The sequence below is a fragment of the Lampetra planeri genome, unplaced genomic scaffold (assembly GCF_965212315.1).
Source record: "Lampetra planeri unplaced genomic scaffold, kcLamPlan1.2.h2 scaffold_781, whole genome shotgun sequence".
NCBI lineage: Eukaryota > Metazoa > Chordata > Hyperoartia > Petromyzontiformes > Petromyzontidae > Lampetra > Lampetra planeri.
This window is the reverse complement of record NW_027615603.1, coordinates 1-15420: the sequence shown is the minus strand read 5'-3', so window position 1 is coordinate 15420 and position 15420 is coordinate 1. Positions and strand designations below refer to the sequence as shown.

The 15420-nt window shown below is 45.4% G+C and overlaps 2 protein-coding genes across 2 annotated transcripts; one reads left to right on the top strand and one right to left on the bottom strand.

Annotated features, from left to right (window-relative positions):
- Window positions 1-3390: 3390 nt before the first annotated feature.
- ZBTB41 (zinc finger and BTB domain containing 41) lies at window positions 3391-8411 on the bottom strand. Its single transcript, XM_078624429.1, has 10 exons — window positions 7259-8411; window positions 6739-6946; window positions 6234-6303; window positions 5956-6103; window positions 5608-5737; window positions 5396-5491; window positions 5208-5314; window positions 4712-4817; window positions 4529-4617; window positions 3391-3986 (listed from the first exon to the last, which is right to left on the bottom strand). Exons 1-10 carry the CDS (start codon window positions 8409-8411, stop codon window positions 3391-3393), a joined length of 2703 nt encoding a protein of 900 aa, XP_078480555.1.
- A 1876-nt stretch (window positions 8412-10287) lies between these two features.
- LOC144741933 (protein crumbs homolog 1-like) lies at window positions 10288-14911 on the top strand. The gene is made up of 7 exons (XM_078624427.1): window positions 10288-10335; window positions 10494-11214; window positions 12064-12614; window positions 12691-12856; window positions 13647-14547; window positions 14635-14676; window positions 14824-14911. The coding sequence occupies exons 1-7, from the start codon at window positions 10288-10290 to the stop codon at window positions 14909-14911; spliced, it is 2517 nt and encodes an 838-aa protein (XP_078480553.1).
- Window positions 14912-15420: the final 509 nt, after the last annotated feature.

Genomic DNA, 15420 nt, shown 5'->3' with positions numbered 1-15420 from the left:
CTGAGCTGATAAAAGAGGTGCTCCTCTTTATTAAGTGGCATTAACTGATCTCAGTGTGGTTCAGCTGTACAATTCAACAATTCTTTACAGAATGTCTGTGAGATACCTCGGATTTGTTTTTTCTGATTTGGTTTCCTGGACCTCTTTACGGTGAGATTATGAGATTCTGTCGCAGATTCATTTGTGTGCAAATTTATTCTTGTATGCATTCGTATGCAGTGGCAAACAAGTACTGTACATCTGCATTGTGTCAGAAATCACATTGCTTTAACATGATGCTTCTGTTTACTGGATCTTCCAGGACTTTCTATGGACCAACAGTCTCAAATCACGACAGGTCAGTCAAAACATTCAAATGTCGCTTTTTACATTACATGTTTCCAATAAAGTCCCAGTTGATGCCGACTTATAAAAGACATTTTACACTGACAACATTCAGGATGTTCGTCCAGTTCCAATAACCCGACTCTCTACAAATCTACAAACTAACAAACCAAAACCATCATGTGCTGGGGTTAGAAAGGTGTAAAAAAAAAAAAATCATTCATTTTTTTTTTTTTTTCTCCAAGTCTGTTTAACAATCCCCCAAGTTCCCAACGGTGAGTTTTTGGGCGCAGAAACAGTTCTGACATACCAGTGCAACAAACCATACAAACTTGTGGGCCCAGAGAAAGTGGTGTGTTACAGCAACGGCACATGCTCAAAACTACCCACCTGTGAAGGTATCAGCAAGTCATTTATAAAGATGTACTTTAAACTCCGACGCAAAATTAACAACTTTCTTACTGGTTGTGTGCAGAGAATGTTTGTGAGGTGAACAGTGACAAATATCCTGAACTTACAACCACAACTGGAACAATATTTCTTCTGGACGGTGAGAGGATGAGATTTGAATGTAAGAAAAAGCCTTCTTGGTGGACCGACCATTATACAGAGGGGCAGTGCCGTGGTAAAACAATGACTTTTAGCAGATGTAAGTATCACTCATCACACCATGTCATCATCAGACATTTTGCTGGGTTAATTCATAGGCAACTGGACTTCTAGTTTGCTTGAAGACTTTTCGCCACTCAGCCGAGACGCTTCTTCTTGTACAGTACGTGTTCGGACCTGAAGAAGCTTCTCGGATGAGTTTCTGTAATGAACACAGACACAGCAGCATGTTTTCTTCCCCCTGGAATATATATGAGCTCAGTTATTTCATTGACTCTGAACTCTAACAGCAGTTTCACATTCTCAATGTGGTTGTTTGATGTTCCTGAATTATTTGGTCAAAGTCAAGTCAAGTTGAATAATATAGGCAGGAGGAAACAAGCCTGTCAAATAACAAAGATTTTACTTTAGTTGTTCTAGTTTTGTGTGCGTTTGATACAAGTACTGCTTCTTCACACCTCTGGTTATTTTTTGATTGTTTTTAAGGTTGCAACTTGATCCAGCATAAAACGGTGAGTCACATTATTTGGGTATTTATAATTCATGAATTAATACTTATATTTGAATATAACTTTATGTAAAAACTGTCTCGTAACCAGAACATGTGCTGAGATTCTGCTGCCGCCGCTGCTGCTGATGTCAAAGACAACCAGCCTCAACTTCCTATAGTTGCAATTATATCGTCATACTTTTTTTTTTTTTTTTTTAATATTTCTTTTTTATTTTACACATTAAGACAGCTCAGGACCTACCGTGGGTGGTGAATATTTACTCACAGCTACACCACTCATGTCCTGTTCCTCAGTTAAGAAACGGTCCCATGACGCCCCTGTCTTCCCCGTCATTATTAACTCTTCTGATCACATGATGTGATTTATAATAATTCCTGTCCATTTTTTACTTGTACTTTACTATGTACTTTTTCATAACCTGAGGATATTCCAGGCTCCTGTGACCATCCCTACCTTTATAACTGTTAAGTCATGTTTTGACACTTCCATAATTTGTTTGGTCTTCCAGTAATCATTATGTAGATGAGACTGGAATCTGTATCTCCCCAGATGCTCAAAATGGTTGTATCAAAGTCCCTGCCTTTTTACAACAGACATTGGGTCTCGTGAAGTACATAGATACTTTAATTGATCTCATAAGAGAAATTCACAAGTTAACAATTCACATAGTACACAGTTAATTCACATAGTACACAAGTATGTTTCCCCGAGTTTGCTCCTATTGCTAAATGTTAATGTGACAAAAAATAAAATCCAGCAGCAAAACCTGCTTGTGTCTGATATGTTTGTCTCCTTCTGATGGGCCAAGATTTAATGTCAGTATTTGAAATTACCCTCATACACACTGTGTGTGTACTGTACTCACAGTACTGTTTTTGATAAACACTCAGGAGTAATAAACATCTCCAGTAAAAGAGTAAGATAGTAGTAAGATGATGGTGTTCCTAGTAGTATTGTTCATCTTCAATCATTCACCATTGGAATAAAAACATGACAAACAGTTCTTATCTTTACTGGATGATGACTTCAGTAATTGATCAATTTATTCAGACGTCAGCTCATTGTCACATAATTAAACCATAAACAAAGTTGATGACACAAACATGAAGGTAAATAAATACATAAAACAACAACAAATACTAGTAACTGACAGAGTTCCGACTGTAACTGTGGTTCTATGAGTCCCGGATGACCGCCAGAGCCACTGGTCTCTTGGAATCCTTGCGCTGACACCGGTTTACATACCTTCCCGGAGTCCACGCAGGGGTCACATGTGACGTAGAAAAATCCCATTGATGGAAATGGAAATGATAAAAATGAAGAAGCAAGACAGAAGTGGAGATGAAAGTGATGGAGTGGCTTTTACAAAGATTACTGTGAGGAGCAGTCGTAGGATACTCATCAACAGCCAGGGACTGGGACTGCTGGGACAAACAGCAACGAGTGGGGCGAAGCGCCACCCACCTTCAAACCAGAAAGTCTGTTCAACCTAAAACACATTTTAATTGTTTTCATGTAAACTGACAGAAATCCAACCAAGTGTCTGTAAATTTCATATTCAGTTGATGTGCAATCCTTGAAATCCAAACATCACCATCACATAAGTGCTACATGTTCATTTTCTGTGTAGATCACAACAGAAGTTCTTTAAGAACCTTTTTTTTTTTAAATAAAAACTACAAAAAATAAAACAGAAAGAAAGAAAAAAGAAAAGAACCTTTCCTGCATCTCCTTTGTGAAACAAACTAAACACTCATGTTATTTCTCTTCATCAGTCAGTATGTCACGCGCGTACACACACTTGGGGGAAACTGGAATTCTGCAGTTTTCCTCATTTCAGGACGGACTGATTTCCACTCAAACGTCCTCCTGCCTCAGGTGTCCAACTGCCGTTGTGTCGCCTGGTTTCCGTTCCTCTTTCTGAAGAGCTGTTCAAGTTCCAACATCAGGGATCAGCGTTGGAGATGGTCACTGAGGACGTCGAGTCCAGCCCCAGCAGCGTGCCCAAGTACGATTGCTCTCGGGGGTCCAGCATCTGATCGGACCTCATGGGGTGGACGATGTGGGCGGGTTGGGGCGTGACGGTGAACTTCTCCAGCAGGGTTAGGTCTGAGGACGGCTGGTAGCCAGAGTTCTGCTGCTGTCCTTCAACCGGAACGCTCACACCGCTGTGAGCTTTGGAGGACTGCGTAGTGGTCCCATGGGCGTCTGAGCCCCCCTGGGTTCCCGCTGCCATCTGGACTGATACGAGTGTGACTGGCATGCAGACGCTGGGCGGGGTGGGGGCGCTCTGGAGCGTTGACTTTGGTCCAGCACAATGCATCTTTGAGGTTTCCTCAAAAGGAACGGAGCCAATTTTGATGTAACGGATGCAGTGCACGTGGTCGACGTGGTACTTGAGCTTGTCTTTTCTTTTGAACGTGGCGCTGCAGTGTTGGCAGTTGAAAGGACGCTCGTCCGAGTGAATCACCATGTGCTTCGTCAAGGTCTTCTTGATCCGGAAGGTCTGGTGGCACTCAGGGCACCTGTAAGGTTTCTCACCTTTCACATCAGCAGGAGACGACACATCGTCAGGCTCTCACACGTCAGACAGTTACGACTAGAACGGATTCTAGTAATAATGTATCACATCAGTACGTCATCGCTGAGCAGGAACCCCCCCCGGAGTCAAACAGTAGCACCCAGTGTCTTTTCTGTCTGAGTCTGTCGGAGGAAGTTGTTCCTTGACATGAACAAAAAAGTTCCAAACGTGTCACGAGAAAACTGCTGTCATGGATTGGTGCTACGACACCAATAAAATGTGGGATGAGATTTTAGCATCCTTGGAAAAACACTGTGTAAGAACTAAATCCTGCTGCTTTAATAGAATAATAGAAGTATTAAATGTGTGATGAATTACACTGGTAAATTGTTGAAATTGTTTTTACCCTATAAATGTAGGTAAAGACATTTTAAATGACACTAAAAATGCAGATAAGCAATTATTGTTATTATTATTATCACGTTAACCCTGACTGATCGTTTCCATCTTTCTTTCACTGTTCTTATCCACATTTCAAGCAAACAAAGTCCAATTTTCTTACCTGAGTGGGTTCTGAAGTGCATTTCCAGACTGGATTTCCCCTTGAATTCTTTCTTGCAAACCTCACACTGATGCACAGCTGTTTTATACCTTGAACGGAAAAGAGTGAACGGGATCACTGACACTAATCCATCGACTGGTCTAATAAATGCAGAGTACACCTGCTGCTTGTGTGGCGTCATACTTCTGCCACACTTTCTCCCCTAAATGGACAGTTTTGTAGTGGACTGACAGGTGATCATGGCGCCTGAAGCACTTCCCACATTCTTCACACTGATGGGCCTTCTCCCCTGAGCAGACAAAAGAAGGTGAACGCAGTAGTACCAGCAGCAGTAGTACCAGCAGCAGTAGTACCAGCAGCAGTAGTTAGCGCGTCTGGCTGCTGACCCAAAGGTCGGGGGGTTGTTTTTTGTTTTACTATTGAATAACAAAGGAAAGGTTTCTGATGATATTTTAATAACTATTTGACTATTAGTGACAAAGACGTGTTTTGATGCTCAATGAATTAATTACAGCACATGCAGATCAAATGAATGGAGGAGGATAATATTGGGTGGAAATGAGCGGCTGGACGGAGGTCTGAGCTCCCCGAGTGCTTTTCTGGTTCATAATAGGTCTGAAGACAAGAAGTGTAATCAAACCTCCAACTGCACTGTCTACAAGGTGTCTGTGTCTGTTACCAGAGTGTATTTTCTGATGTTTGGTCAGGTGATCATGTCGTATGAAGGTCTTCCCACATTCGCCGCATTCGTAGCGCTTGTCGTCATGGTGGACTCTCAGGTGGAGCCTGTCCAGGAAACACAGCGGAGGAGGATTCCATGTCACCCACTAACACACCACAGGAAACCATCCCCCCCCCCGGACTCACCTGTATGAGCTGCCATGACGGAAACTCTGCCCGCAGATGCTACAGAGATGAGGTTTCTCGCCACTGTGGATCCTCATGTGCTCCTTCAACGTCGTCCTGCAAGAAGACGTCCTTCAATGTCTCTTCAACATCTCCTCATCATCTCTCGGTTGTGCCCACTTTGACAAACACTGCATCGAGATGGAACGCTGACAGAATGTTTGGAGACACACCTTTCCCGTACTGATTTCCCACAAATAAAGCAGGTCCACTTCCTTTTTCCTCCGTGTGTGCAGTCCATGTGTCTCTTCCTGTTGCCACTGTCGTTAAACTGCCGGCCGCAGATCTCACAGGGAAAAGGGCCTGAGACGGAGACCGTGTTACACTCATGCGTGAACGTGGACTCCGGATACCACAAAGTGAAGCAGCAGCATCATCTCAAAACGTGACGTCAGTTGTGTTACTGCATATGGTCATGAAGATGAAAAATAGTGAATTGTCACATTTGGAGTACTTGAATTAGTGAAAAACGGAGAAAAGATTTCGGTGCGGTTGAATCCGTGTCTCCTCTGGCTGCTCACCCAGATGGTTCTTTTCTTGGTGCTTGAGTCTGGCGAACCTGGACTTGAAGTACTCGTCACAGAAGGAGCATTTGAAAGGCCGGTCCTGGGTGTGCAGGATCATATGCTCCTGCAAATGAGGCCGGCGGGTGAAAGTCTTCTGACAAACCTGGAAGCAGAGATGGAGGTGAAACACACTCACTCGTACTGCACAAGGAGTTGAAATATTGTTGACGACGCAACATGGCCAAGGGCCATGTCTCAATTACAGGAGACGCCGTTCATGGAAATGTACTTACAGCACATTTCCAGCCTTCACTCTTCCTCTTCTTCTTGGTCAGAAACTCTTGGATGTGGTCCGGGTGAAACCTGGCAGGATGGTGAAGATATGGAATCATACAACTGATGTTTTATTTGTTTATGTCACTTCAGCCCCTATAACACCAGTAAAATGTGGGGAAAGTGATGCTGAAAAATACAGTATGTAGTTCTCAGCTGTGCCAGTGAATCAGTCAACCTTTGTGTTTCATTTTAACTTGACGGAGGAGACCAAACCTACATCGTGGAACCAGAACTTTTCACTCTGTTCTGGACTCGTTCAGCCTGGTCGGACCAGAACATAAAGCTACAGGACGTTGTCCTGCAGTTTTCTGAATTCAACATTTGAAGACGGTTTCTCAGACATTGAAGCTTTTCCTGCTTCATGTTTCATAATAAAAAGGACATTCAGTGGGGCAGAGTGGGAACAAAAAGAAACGTTATTCTCCCTAGTCCAAGTCTGTATGTTTGCGTGTGACACCTCACCTCCTCACATGCTTGGCCAGGGTCTTCCTGCTCGCATGGAGTTTGCTGCAGAAGGGGCACGTGTGCTCCTTCTTCCTGAAGGGGGCGTCACTGGCGTGCTTCTTCCTGTGGACAGTCAAGTTGGACTTGGTGGAGTAGCGCTGCAGACAGATGTCACACTGGAACGGCTTCTCTCCGGTGTGAACTCTGGTGTGACTCTCATACTTCCCTGATGAATGCAGGATCCAACAACAGATCAGTGCTGGTCTTCATCGGTCTTTGAAGACACCATCTGGCTCCACCAAGAGCTACGTTGGTTCTACTGGACTCAGTATTTCAGCACTGATCATTAAACATGTTATCAAACTTTGTGTGCGCATACACTGCTTTTTTTCCACATTTCATCAACAACTTTAGCTCCTCTGTGGTCCGACGAAGCTGACAAAGACGACGCAGTAATAGAACTTCAAACCTGATGGTTTCACATCCACCACTGCATCAAATGACATCTGTGACAACAACAACCCACCGAGGTTCTTACCTGCACGGTCAAAGGTCTTGTCGCATTTGGGACACTTGAGAGTCTTCTTGTTTGCGGTTTTGATGATAATTGGAGCCAGACCCTCAGGGTACACAGGGCTCCGACTTGACCCTCCCACTGCTTTCACCTCAGCAGCAGCAGCCTGCAGCTCCGTCCCTTCTCCATCTGAACTCCCCCCAACTTTCTTCTGAGCGTCCTTCTTCAGGTCCTCCTCTTCTCTGTGGTCCTCCTCCTCCTCCTCCTCCTCCTCCTCCTCTCCCATTACATACTCCCCCTGAGCTGACTCGGATGTTTCACTATCAGACTGTTCAGATATTTGAATTTCTATTTCTGCTTGTCCTACTCGTCGCTCCTCTTGCTCTCGTGGTGAAGAAGTTCTCAGACTTTCATGAGGGGTGTTCAGAGCGTGCTCAACGCCATCATTCTTGTACTTAGTGGGTGTTCTCCTGCTTCGAGCCGATCTCCGCATGGTGGAAGCCCTTTGACCTGACACTGTCTCTGTCTCATTTGGAACCTGATCTGCAGATGACTGACGCCGCGTGGAGTTTCCTGTGCTGCGCTGGCGGCTGCGTGATCTTTGGACGTCCATGTCACCTGGTGGCGAGTCACTGGATGCCATTTCCATCTCAGGAGACTTGCTCGATTCATACTCGGTCGCACTCGCTGGGTTGTTTCCTCCTTCTGCGTTCAGCAGCATTAATACGTCCATCATGTCCAGGAACTGGGCAGCTTTAGCTACAGCCCGGAATTCCGTTTCTGCGATGACACACTCAGACGTGTACAGAAAGCCGAGCAGGTGCTGGAAAACAGAGTCCTCCACGTGTTCAAGTGTTACCAGAGTCATAGCAGGGTTCTTCGACAGCTCGGCATGGAAGTAGCTGCTTCCGTGGGCCAATACCACCTTGTGTGCACTGTACAGTTTCCCACCCACAGACACAGACACATCGCAGAACCTCTGCCGGGTCCGGTCCTCGTTCAAGAACTTGAGGAGGTTGTTACACTGCTGCGCCATGGTCAGGTGCCTGGTTTGTGGGGTTGATTCTTTGGCAGATTCAGAATTTGGTGCGGCGCTGGAGCCCAGACCTGGACCTGTTGACGCATCGGTCTGCCTGCTGTGTTTGGGACCCAGAAGAGTCCTCACCTTTTTCCTCATTGGAGTGTTTGTCAGGTTACCATGAATCACTGCAGTGGACAGAAAAGCAAAAGAACATTTGAGTACTCAGTGTGGCAATAATGGCAATAATGCCTTTGAAAACAGGCAAATGCTCGAGTTTATCGATACAACGACCACTAGGTAGTTGGAGGAGATGAAGTCTACAAGAAAAGGACATTGCCATACGACGTTTTCATCACGAAGCAGAAGAAAGCAAAATGATCCTTTCATGCTGCTGTCTAGAAATGTCTTACTACTACTATACACACACACACACACACACACACACACACACACACACACACACACACACACACTGAATGACTCGGACAATAGAGGGTTCAGATTAAACTGGTGTGGTGGTCTCCACCTCAAGGAGCCCTAACAGGCAGTGCGGATGGCGGCGGAGGACCCCCCTCCGAGGAGATCCTGACTAACGACCGGACCGCGATTTTTGGAAAAATGGCGTTTCACGTCTGGATGTTACGGACAAATAATCTCACCTCAGAGAAACAGGCTGTGTCCACGAGGTATCGTACAAGCTAGCAAACGCGCGTAATGTGTGAAAATAAACGTGCGAGAGATAATTTCCTGAATATCTGTGACATCACCTCTGAGCCCAACACAAACGTCGCACGTCGCAACAAACAGCTCGCCCATTGGCTCCTGCAGCTTTGCACTCTGTAGCTGTTATTTTCAACGCGTAAACACAACTAAATACAATACAATAGACAACACAGACATATACTAACGTTATCAATATAATGAGTGGAATATACCAAACTGCAGAAACGGAACTACAGTAGAAAGAAGCTCTTTGGTGGTCGAGCGGTCATCAAAGGGTTAAACTGTCAAGTGTATTCTGGGTAATGTCGTTTCTACAGCCAGCTGCCTACAGTCATTACGTTGTTACTGCATATTTGGATTATTAACTTGTGAGGTGTCCCTGTAATTACTGTAAAATAACACCAAGGGTTCTCCACGTAAATGACACCAGCAACATTTCAATACAATAGTTACTTCAAGAAAATTAAAAGACTGGGCTTTGGTCCATTTACTTCCCTCAGGACACAACCTGGAGTCACATGTGCATGTATGGCCATGTTTTATATATCGTCACACTCTTAAAATAATTATTTTATTTTATTTTATTTTAAAAAGGGAAAAAAAAGAACCAGGTTATCATGAAGAACAGACATAGGCACAAAAAAAAATTGTAAAACTGATGTGAGGATGTGTGGAAATTAAATTTGTCTATATTTTGGCATCTGGTAACTTTTAGCCACAACACTTCCATTGCTGTCATCAAATGGACAGCAGCTGGGAGTTGTACATCTGAGTTCTGTCTCACATGATAGCTGGTGGCCCCTAAATTAGCCCTCTTGGTTTGCCAACACAATTAATGTGTAAGACATTGTAAGTGCATTAGCCTAATCCCTCCTATCTGGCTTGCAATGCCTCCAGTCTCCCAGTGAACACACACATGCATGAGGGAGCAGAGCTGAAGATGGAGCTGCATACACATGCGCCCGTCAACTGCCTTTAACTTAAAATGAAGTTATTCTGAAATATCAGCTAATTAGGAATATTTGTTGAAGACAATGTTGACGCATGTTTGGATTTCATTGTTGCTTTATGCAGGTAATCTTTAGATGTTTACAATGATTATAGATGGATCTTATTAGTAGTAGTAGTAGTAGGAGCAGTCAGACCACAGTCAGTAGATGTTACGTGGTTCATATGCTGAGCAATGATTTATTTCATTGTCACTGATTTGAATTTATGCTGTTACACAGTACTCAGTTTCACATTCTAGCGGTCTCATTTTGCTGCATTCTTTTGTCAATCTGTGTCTCTGCAGTCACTTTCTCTGACGATGACACCAGTGGATGTAAACAGCAGACATGCCAAAACGGAGGCGTGTGTGAGAGTCACACTGGAGGTTTTCGATGCCTTTGCTCCCAGCGACCTCTAAACGGGCGCATATACGGGGGGGAGACCTGCACAATTGCACTTTCAGGGTGTGATGACCAACTATGTGAAAATGGAGGAATATGCTCCCCCCTTCTTGAAAATGGTCAGCACACCCATACATGCTTCTGCCTTGCCGGCTTCACAGGCCCTAAATGTCAGACCACCACTGTTTTCTCATTTGAGTCCAGAGGCTACATGTTCATAGGGACCCAGCTTCTGGAGCCAGAAGCCCCTCTTAACGTCACACTGAGCTTCCGCACCGACAGACCTGTTGGCACGATCTTGCAGCGCAGAGTGGATGACCACCTCCTCAGCATTGAGTTGATGGATGGACATCTCTGCCTCCGCAGTCGGAGAGATCAAGGATCCAGCACGCTGGTTCAGGAGCTCCCGGAGTTCACGTCCAACAACAAATGGCACACAGTGGAGGCTTCACTGGGTGGCGTGGTCAGCCTGATCCGGCTGCTCTGCACTGAAGGAAACTGCACCAGGGACGCTAGAGCAGAGGTCCAAGTGCTTGACTCGGCCTCTGCTCTTCCTCCACCAGGAACAGTTCGTCAAAGCCTCTTCATAGGTGCAGACTACAGAGCAGAGCACCCACCTGCTTTTCTGGGCTGTTTCAGAGATGTTTTTGTGGACTCTCATCTGGTTGTGCCTGGAGTCGTAGCAGAAGATTCAGACGCTCAGGCAAATGTGACCGTCGGATGCAGCGACAAAGACAAATGTGAAGACAGTCCCTGTCAGAACCGAGGTCACTGTGTGAACCAGGGCTGGAGGAGCTTCATGTGCGTGTGCCACAGACCATACGAAGGCACGAGCTGTGCCGAGGGTAAGACATGCACACACACACACACACACACACACACACACACACAACGCTACACATACACGCACGTGTTAATAATTACATATATTGAGTTGCTTTGTTATTTCAGTCATACAAAAAGAACGCTATGACAACCGTGATACAGCTTCTTTCAAAGCACAGGGGTGTGTTATTACCCCCCAAAGGTGATGTTTCTGTGATGTTCCAAAGAAGTACAAATAAACTTTGGAGGCAATCTGGATCCATGTGTGAATGCTGGAATGTTTTTAATGTTTCATAGCTAAGGTGTGCAGTGTAAATCTCACTTCCCTCAAGCGTGGCACTAGTGATTTACCATCAGTTCCCATGCTTTGGCTAAAGGTCGGTGTCTTTGCTTCCCAAACTGCATTCACAAGTTTCAATCCAGCGCAATGAAAGCTGCATGTATAACACAGTCGGCAGAGGTATTAGTCAGTCAAGCAGTGAATTTGTCAAAACCATCTGTGTGTTCTCTGAGTGCTTGTGAAAATGACATGGACTGACAAGGAGGTAGAGGACGAGCCAAGTTCATCCTCACGTGCGTCTCTAGACAAGTCTCACCTGGTACCAAGAAAGTCACCCTCCAGGATGATAAAATTAGTTAGTGGATTTCAGAGGAGATTACAGGGCCAATAGAAATAGCTGCACAATCGTGTCATTAGGAAACGTCGTGCAACACCTGGGCCAAGGATTTAAAAAAACGTGTATTTCAGTAGCTGACCTGGAGCTCCTTCCAATCCAATCTTACAGGCTCATGCTACACAGAGACACAAGGATTGGTTGGCACCTGCTTTTCAGCAAACAGTGTAACCTCTCTCCCTTCTACCCACACAGAGTACATAACGACACGGTTTGGAAGCAAAGGCCTGGAAAGTTACGCTGTCTTCTCACTAGACGATGATCTCGTGGACACTGTGACTATATCCATGTTCGTTCGCACCAGACAGTCCAGCGGTCTCCTTCTCGTTCTGGCCAACAGCACCAGCCAGTATGTCCGCCTCTGGCTGGAGCAAGGCAGGGTCAAAGTTCAGATCAACAACTTTGAGACCCTGGTGGGTGAGGCTGTTGTTAATGATGGCCATTTCCACCTGGTGACTGTAAAGCTGGAAGGACTGGCAGCCGTTTTGATGGAGTCAGCCCAGAGCCAGAGCTCTTTGCCCATTAGACACATCCAGGCCCACCCTGGGGATCTGGTCTTTGTTGGGGGACTACCAGCCTCAAGGGCCTCTGCATCATTTGGTGGCTATTTTAAGGGATGTGTCCAGGATCTGAGGATTAACAACAAACGACTGCAATTTTATCCCATAACAACTCCAGTGGAATCGTACAAACTGGAGCGACTTGTGAGTGTTGCACAAGGATGCAGCACCGACAACGCCTGCGCTGTGAGTAAGCTGACAGAGCCTGTTCATGATGTTGTCTTTTAAAAGCTACTGAATAATGATATCCTCTCTTCATTAGGTTAACCCCTGTCTCAATGGGGGAGTGTGCTACTCCATGTGGGATGACTTCATTTGTAACTGCCCCCCCAACACTGCAGGGCAGCGCTGTGAGGAGGTGAAATGGTGTGAACTGTCTCCCTGTCCCTCCTTTGCTGTTTGCCGGCCATTCTCACTGGGCTTTGATTGTGAGTGACCTGACATAAGGACTTGTTGTTGCTGCTATTCCCGTCTCACAAAGGCACAGACAAATATAGTCTGGAGATTGTCGAACAACGACCGAGGAGTAGACTTTGTCATAAGTAGCCTACTGAGTGTTATTGCAACATAAATACTAGGATTTTTTTGATCATCAAGGGGGTGTTTGCACCACGTGGTCCCTTCACACCACACGCTGCACACGCGCAGGCACTGATTAATTACACTGTGGCTGATTACAGAGTTGGGGACAGAGTTGAGGCAGGGATCTTCTATTGGATTCCTGTAAGACGCGGTAATCCCTGGTCAGATTATGTCGTACACATGTCTGTGTCTGTTTATGATGACAAGTCTTACAGGAGATGTCACATGCTCACCAAGAGAAACAGACAAAGGAATTGGAGAAGGAAAAGGAGAATAAAAAGTGGGGATGTCACACACAAATTATATTTCCAAACAAGCTTTAAAGCACACGATCTGATATAGTTGAATTTGATAATATGAATAATTGTGAGGGACACACAGAAGCCTTCATTCCATCATTGCTCGAAAAGCTTCAGATCTCTGTGAGATAAAACAAATAGAAAGAAATCCACTCGATCAGGTCCATCATCCCAAAATATCTTGATTAACAAATATACTTCCTGTTCAAAACACAGTCTCACATTCAATTTATCACTTAATTTGTGTCAAATGGAATATCTTGGTGAGGAAAAAAAATGAGATGATATTGCGAAAACGTATTTCAGTTCCATTCAGTCTTGTGTGTTTCTGCTACAGGTTTGTCTAACGTAACTTTCCGAGCTGAAAGTGGCATCCTGCACTACCAGAGCAATGGGAAGATCACACACCTCACCGGCGTGTCCCTCAGCCTCCGCACCAGACAGTCTGCCGCCACCATAATGCACGCACAAAAGGGCTCAGCCCACCTCACCGTCTCCCTTCAGGACTCCCACCTGGTCATAGAGCACCAGGGTGAGGGTGACAAGGCATCAGAAAAGCTGAAATTGCACAGCCAGCGCTCAGTCAGTGATGGAGAGTGGCATACTGTGGAGATCAGAGTGGAGAACCAGACCTCCAGGTGGATCATGGCTGTGGACGGAGTGAAAGAAGTGATGTCCGACATCACTGCTGGGGACCTGGACTTTCTTCGGGAGGGAGCAGACATCTTCCTGGGTGGCCTGAGCCTCAACACGAGAGTGGACCTGTCTGGGTGCCTTGGCCCTGTGGAGATCGGAGGCCTTCTTCTTCCTTTCCACATGGACACAGAGCTGAAGCTCCCCAGGCCTCAGGAGGAGCAGTTTGTAAGGATGAACATCAACACGCCCCCACAGTACGGCTGCTGGGGAGCCAGTGTGTGCGAACCGAACCCTTGTCAGAACGGAGGTGTGTGTGAGGACCTGTTCGACCAGCATGGCTGCACATGTCCCTCCGAGTGGACAGGAGCACTGTGCCAGGACACGACAGACACCTGCGTCTCCAGACCTTGCATCTTCGGCAACTGCACGAGCTTATCTGGGGGTTATGACTGTGTGTGTGAAGAGGGCTACAGTGGTGAACAGTGTGAGGTGGAGGTGGATTTGTGTGAAAATAGCAATTGCAGTAACGGTGCCACATGCCTCAAAGGCTTCCAGACCTACGCCTGTCTCTGCCCCCAGAATCTGACAGGACAATACTGCAAGTGAGCTCTTCTGTCAATAGTGTACCATTCACCCCAAACAGTCAAAACAGCCTGATCAAGTTTGTGCTGAAAGTGTTTCTCTTACAGCGAGAAGATCCCTGAGATCCCTTGGTACATCGAGACGAACCCGTGAGTGCACCGCCAGATAAACAAAACCAAAAAAAAAACATTTCCTGTGTTTCATTTAAACCGTTCAATCAACCACACTGACATTGGTTGTATTCTTCTTCGGTAAAGTCTTCCTCAGTTTCCTGTGTCAAAATGCATGAGCACAAGATGGAACTACAGCTGCTTTAATGGCGGAAACTGCTCAGAAGCAGACAACACCTGCTACTGCCTGCCTGGTTTCACAGGACAGTGGTAAGAAATGCGTCGTGGTATTTAATCCTCTTTGCTGCTTGAAGGTCCTGACCCCAGAGTTATACAATATCCAGGAACAAAAAGCTCCACGTGGCGCTTCAGCACTGACTCTTGGTGTCGGCCTGACAGCTTTTGCAGAGGTTGTTCAGATAAAATAAATGGATAAAATTGCCATTAATATTTCCATCAGTAACTGTAATTTGATTACACATTTGTCTCCAGTAACGTAACCGATTAACATCATGTTTATTTTGCTTTACAGAGTTACATGTAACTGGTTTCTCCCCAACAGTGGACGTTTTATGTACAAATCCAGATCTCCCTTATTCTGCAGGAAGTTTAGTATCTTTTAGTTTGCTATGTTATGATTTGTTTGGTCTTCTGCTGAACCCCTGCAAAGGGATCAGCTGAACCACACTGCACCCTTGTGGTACAAATGTAACACATGTTGCTGCTGAAGTTCTGTTTCTGAAGTTTCACATTTTAGCTTTTGATGTCATTGTCTTCCTTCTC

Bases quoted from the DNA above. Each gene is read 5' to 3' on its own strand.
- ZBTB41 (XM_078624429.1), bottom strand. From the start codon at position 8,411: ATGAGGAAAAAGGTGAGGACTCTTCTGGGTCCCAAACACAGCAGGCAG. The intron at 6,304-6,738 runs GTGAGGTGTCAC...CCATCCTGCCAG, and splicing joins CTGGCCAAGCATGTGAGGAG to GTTTCACCCGGACCACATCC. The intron at 5,492-5,607 runs GTGTGTCTCCAA...GTCTTCTTGCAG, and splicing joins GGGAAATCAGTACGGGAAAG to GACGACGTTGAAGGAGCACA.
- LOC144741933 (XM_078624427.1), top strand. From the start codon at position 10,288: ATGACACCAGTGGATGTAAACAGCAGACATGCCAAAACGGAGGCGTGT. The intron at 11,215-12,063 runs GTAAGACATGCA...CTACCCACACAG, and splicing joins AGGCACGAGCTGTGCCGAGG to AGTACATAACGACACGGTTT. The intron at 12,615-12,690 runs GTGAGTAAGCTG...TCTCTTCATTAG, and splicing joins GCACCGACAACGCCTGCGCT to GTTAACCCCTGTCTCAATGG.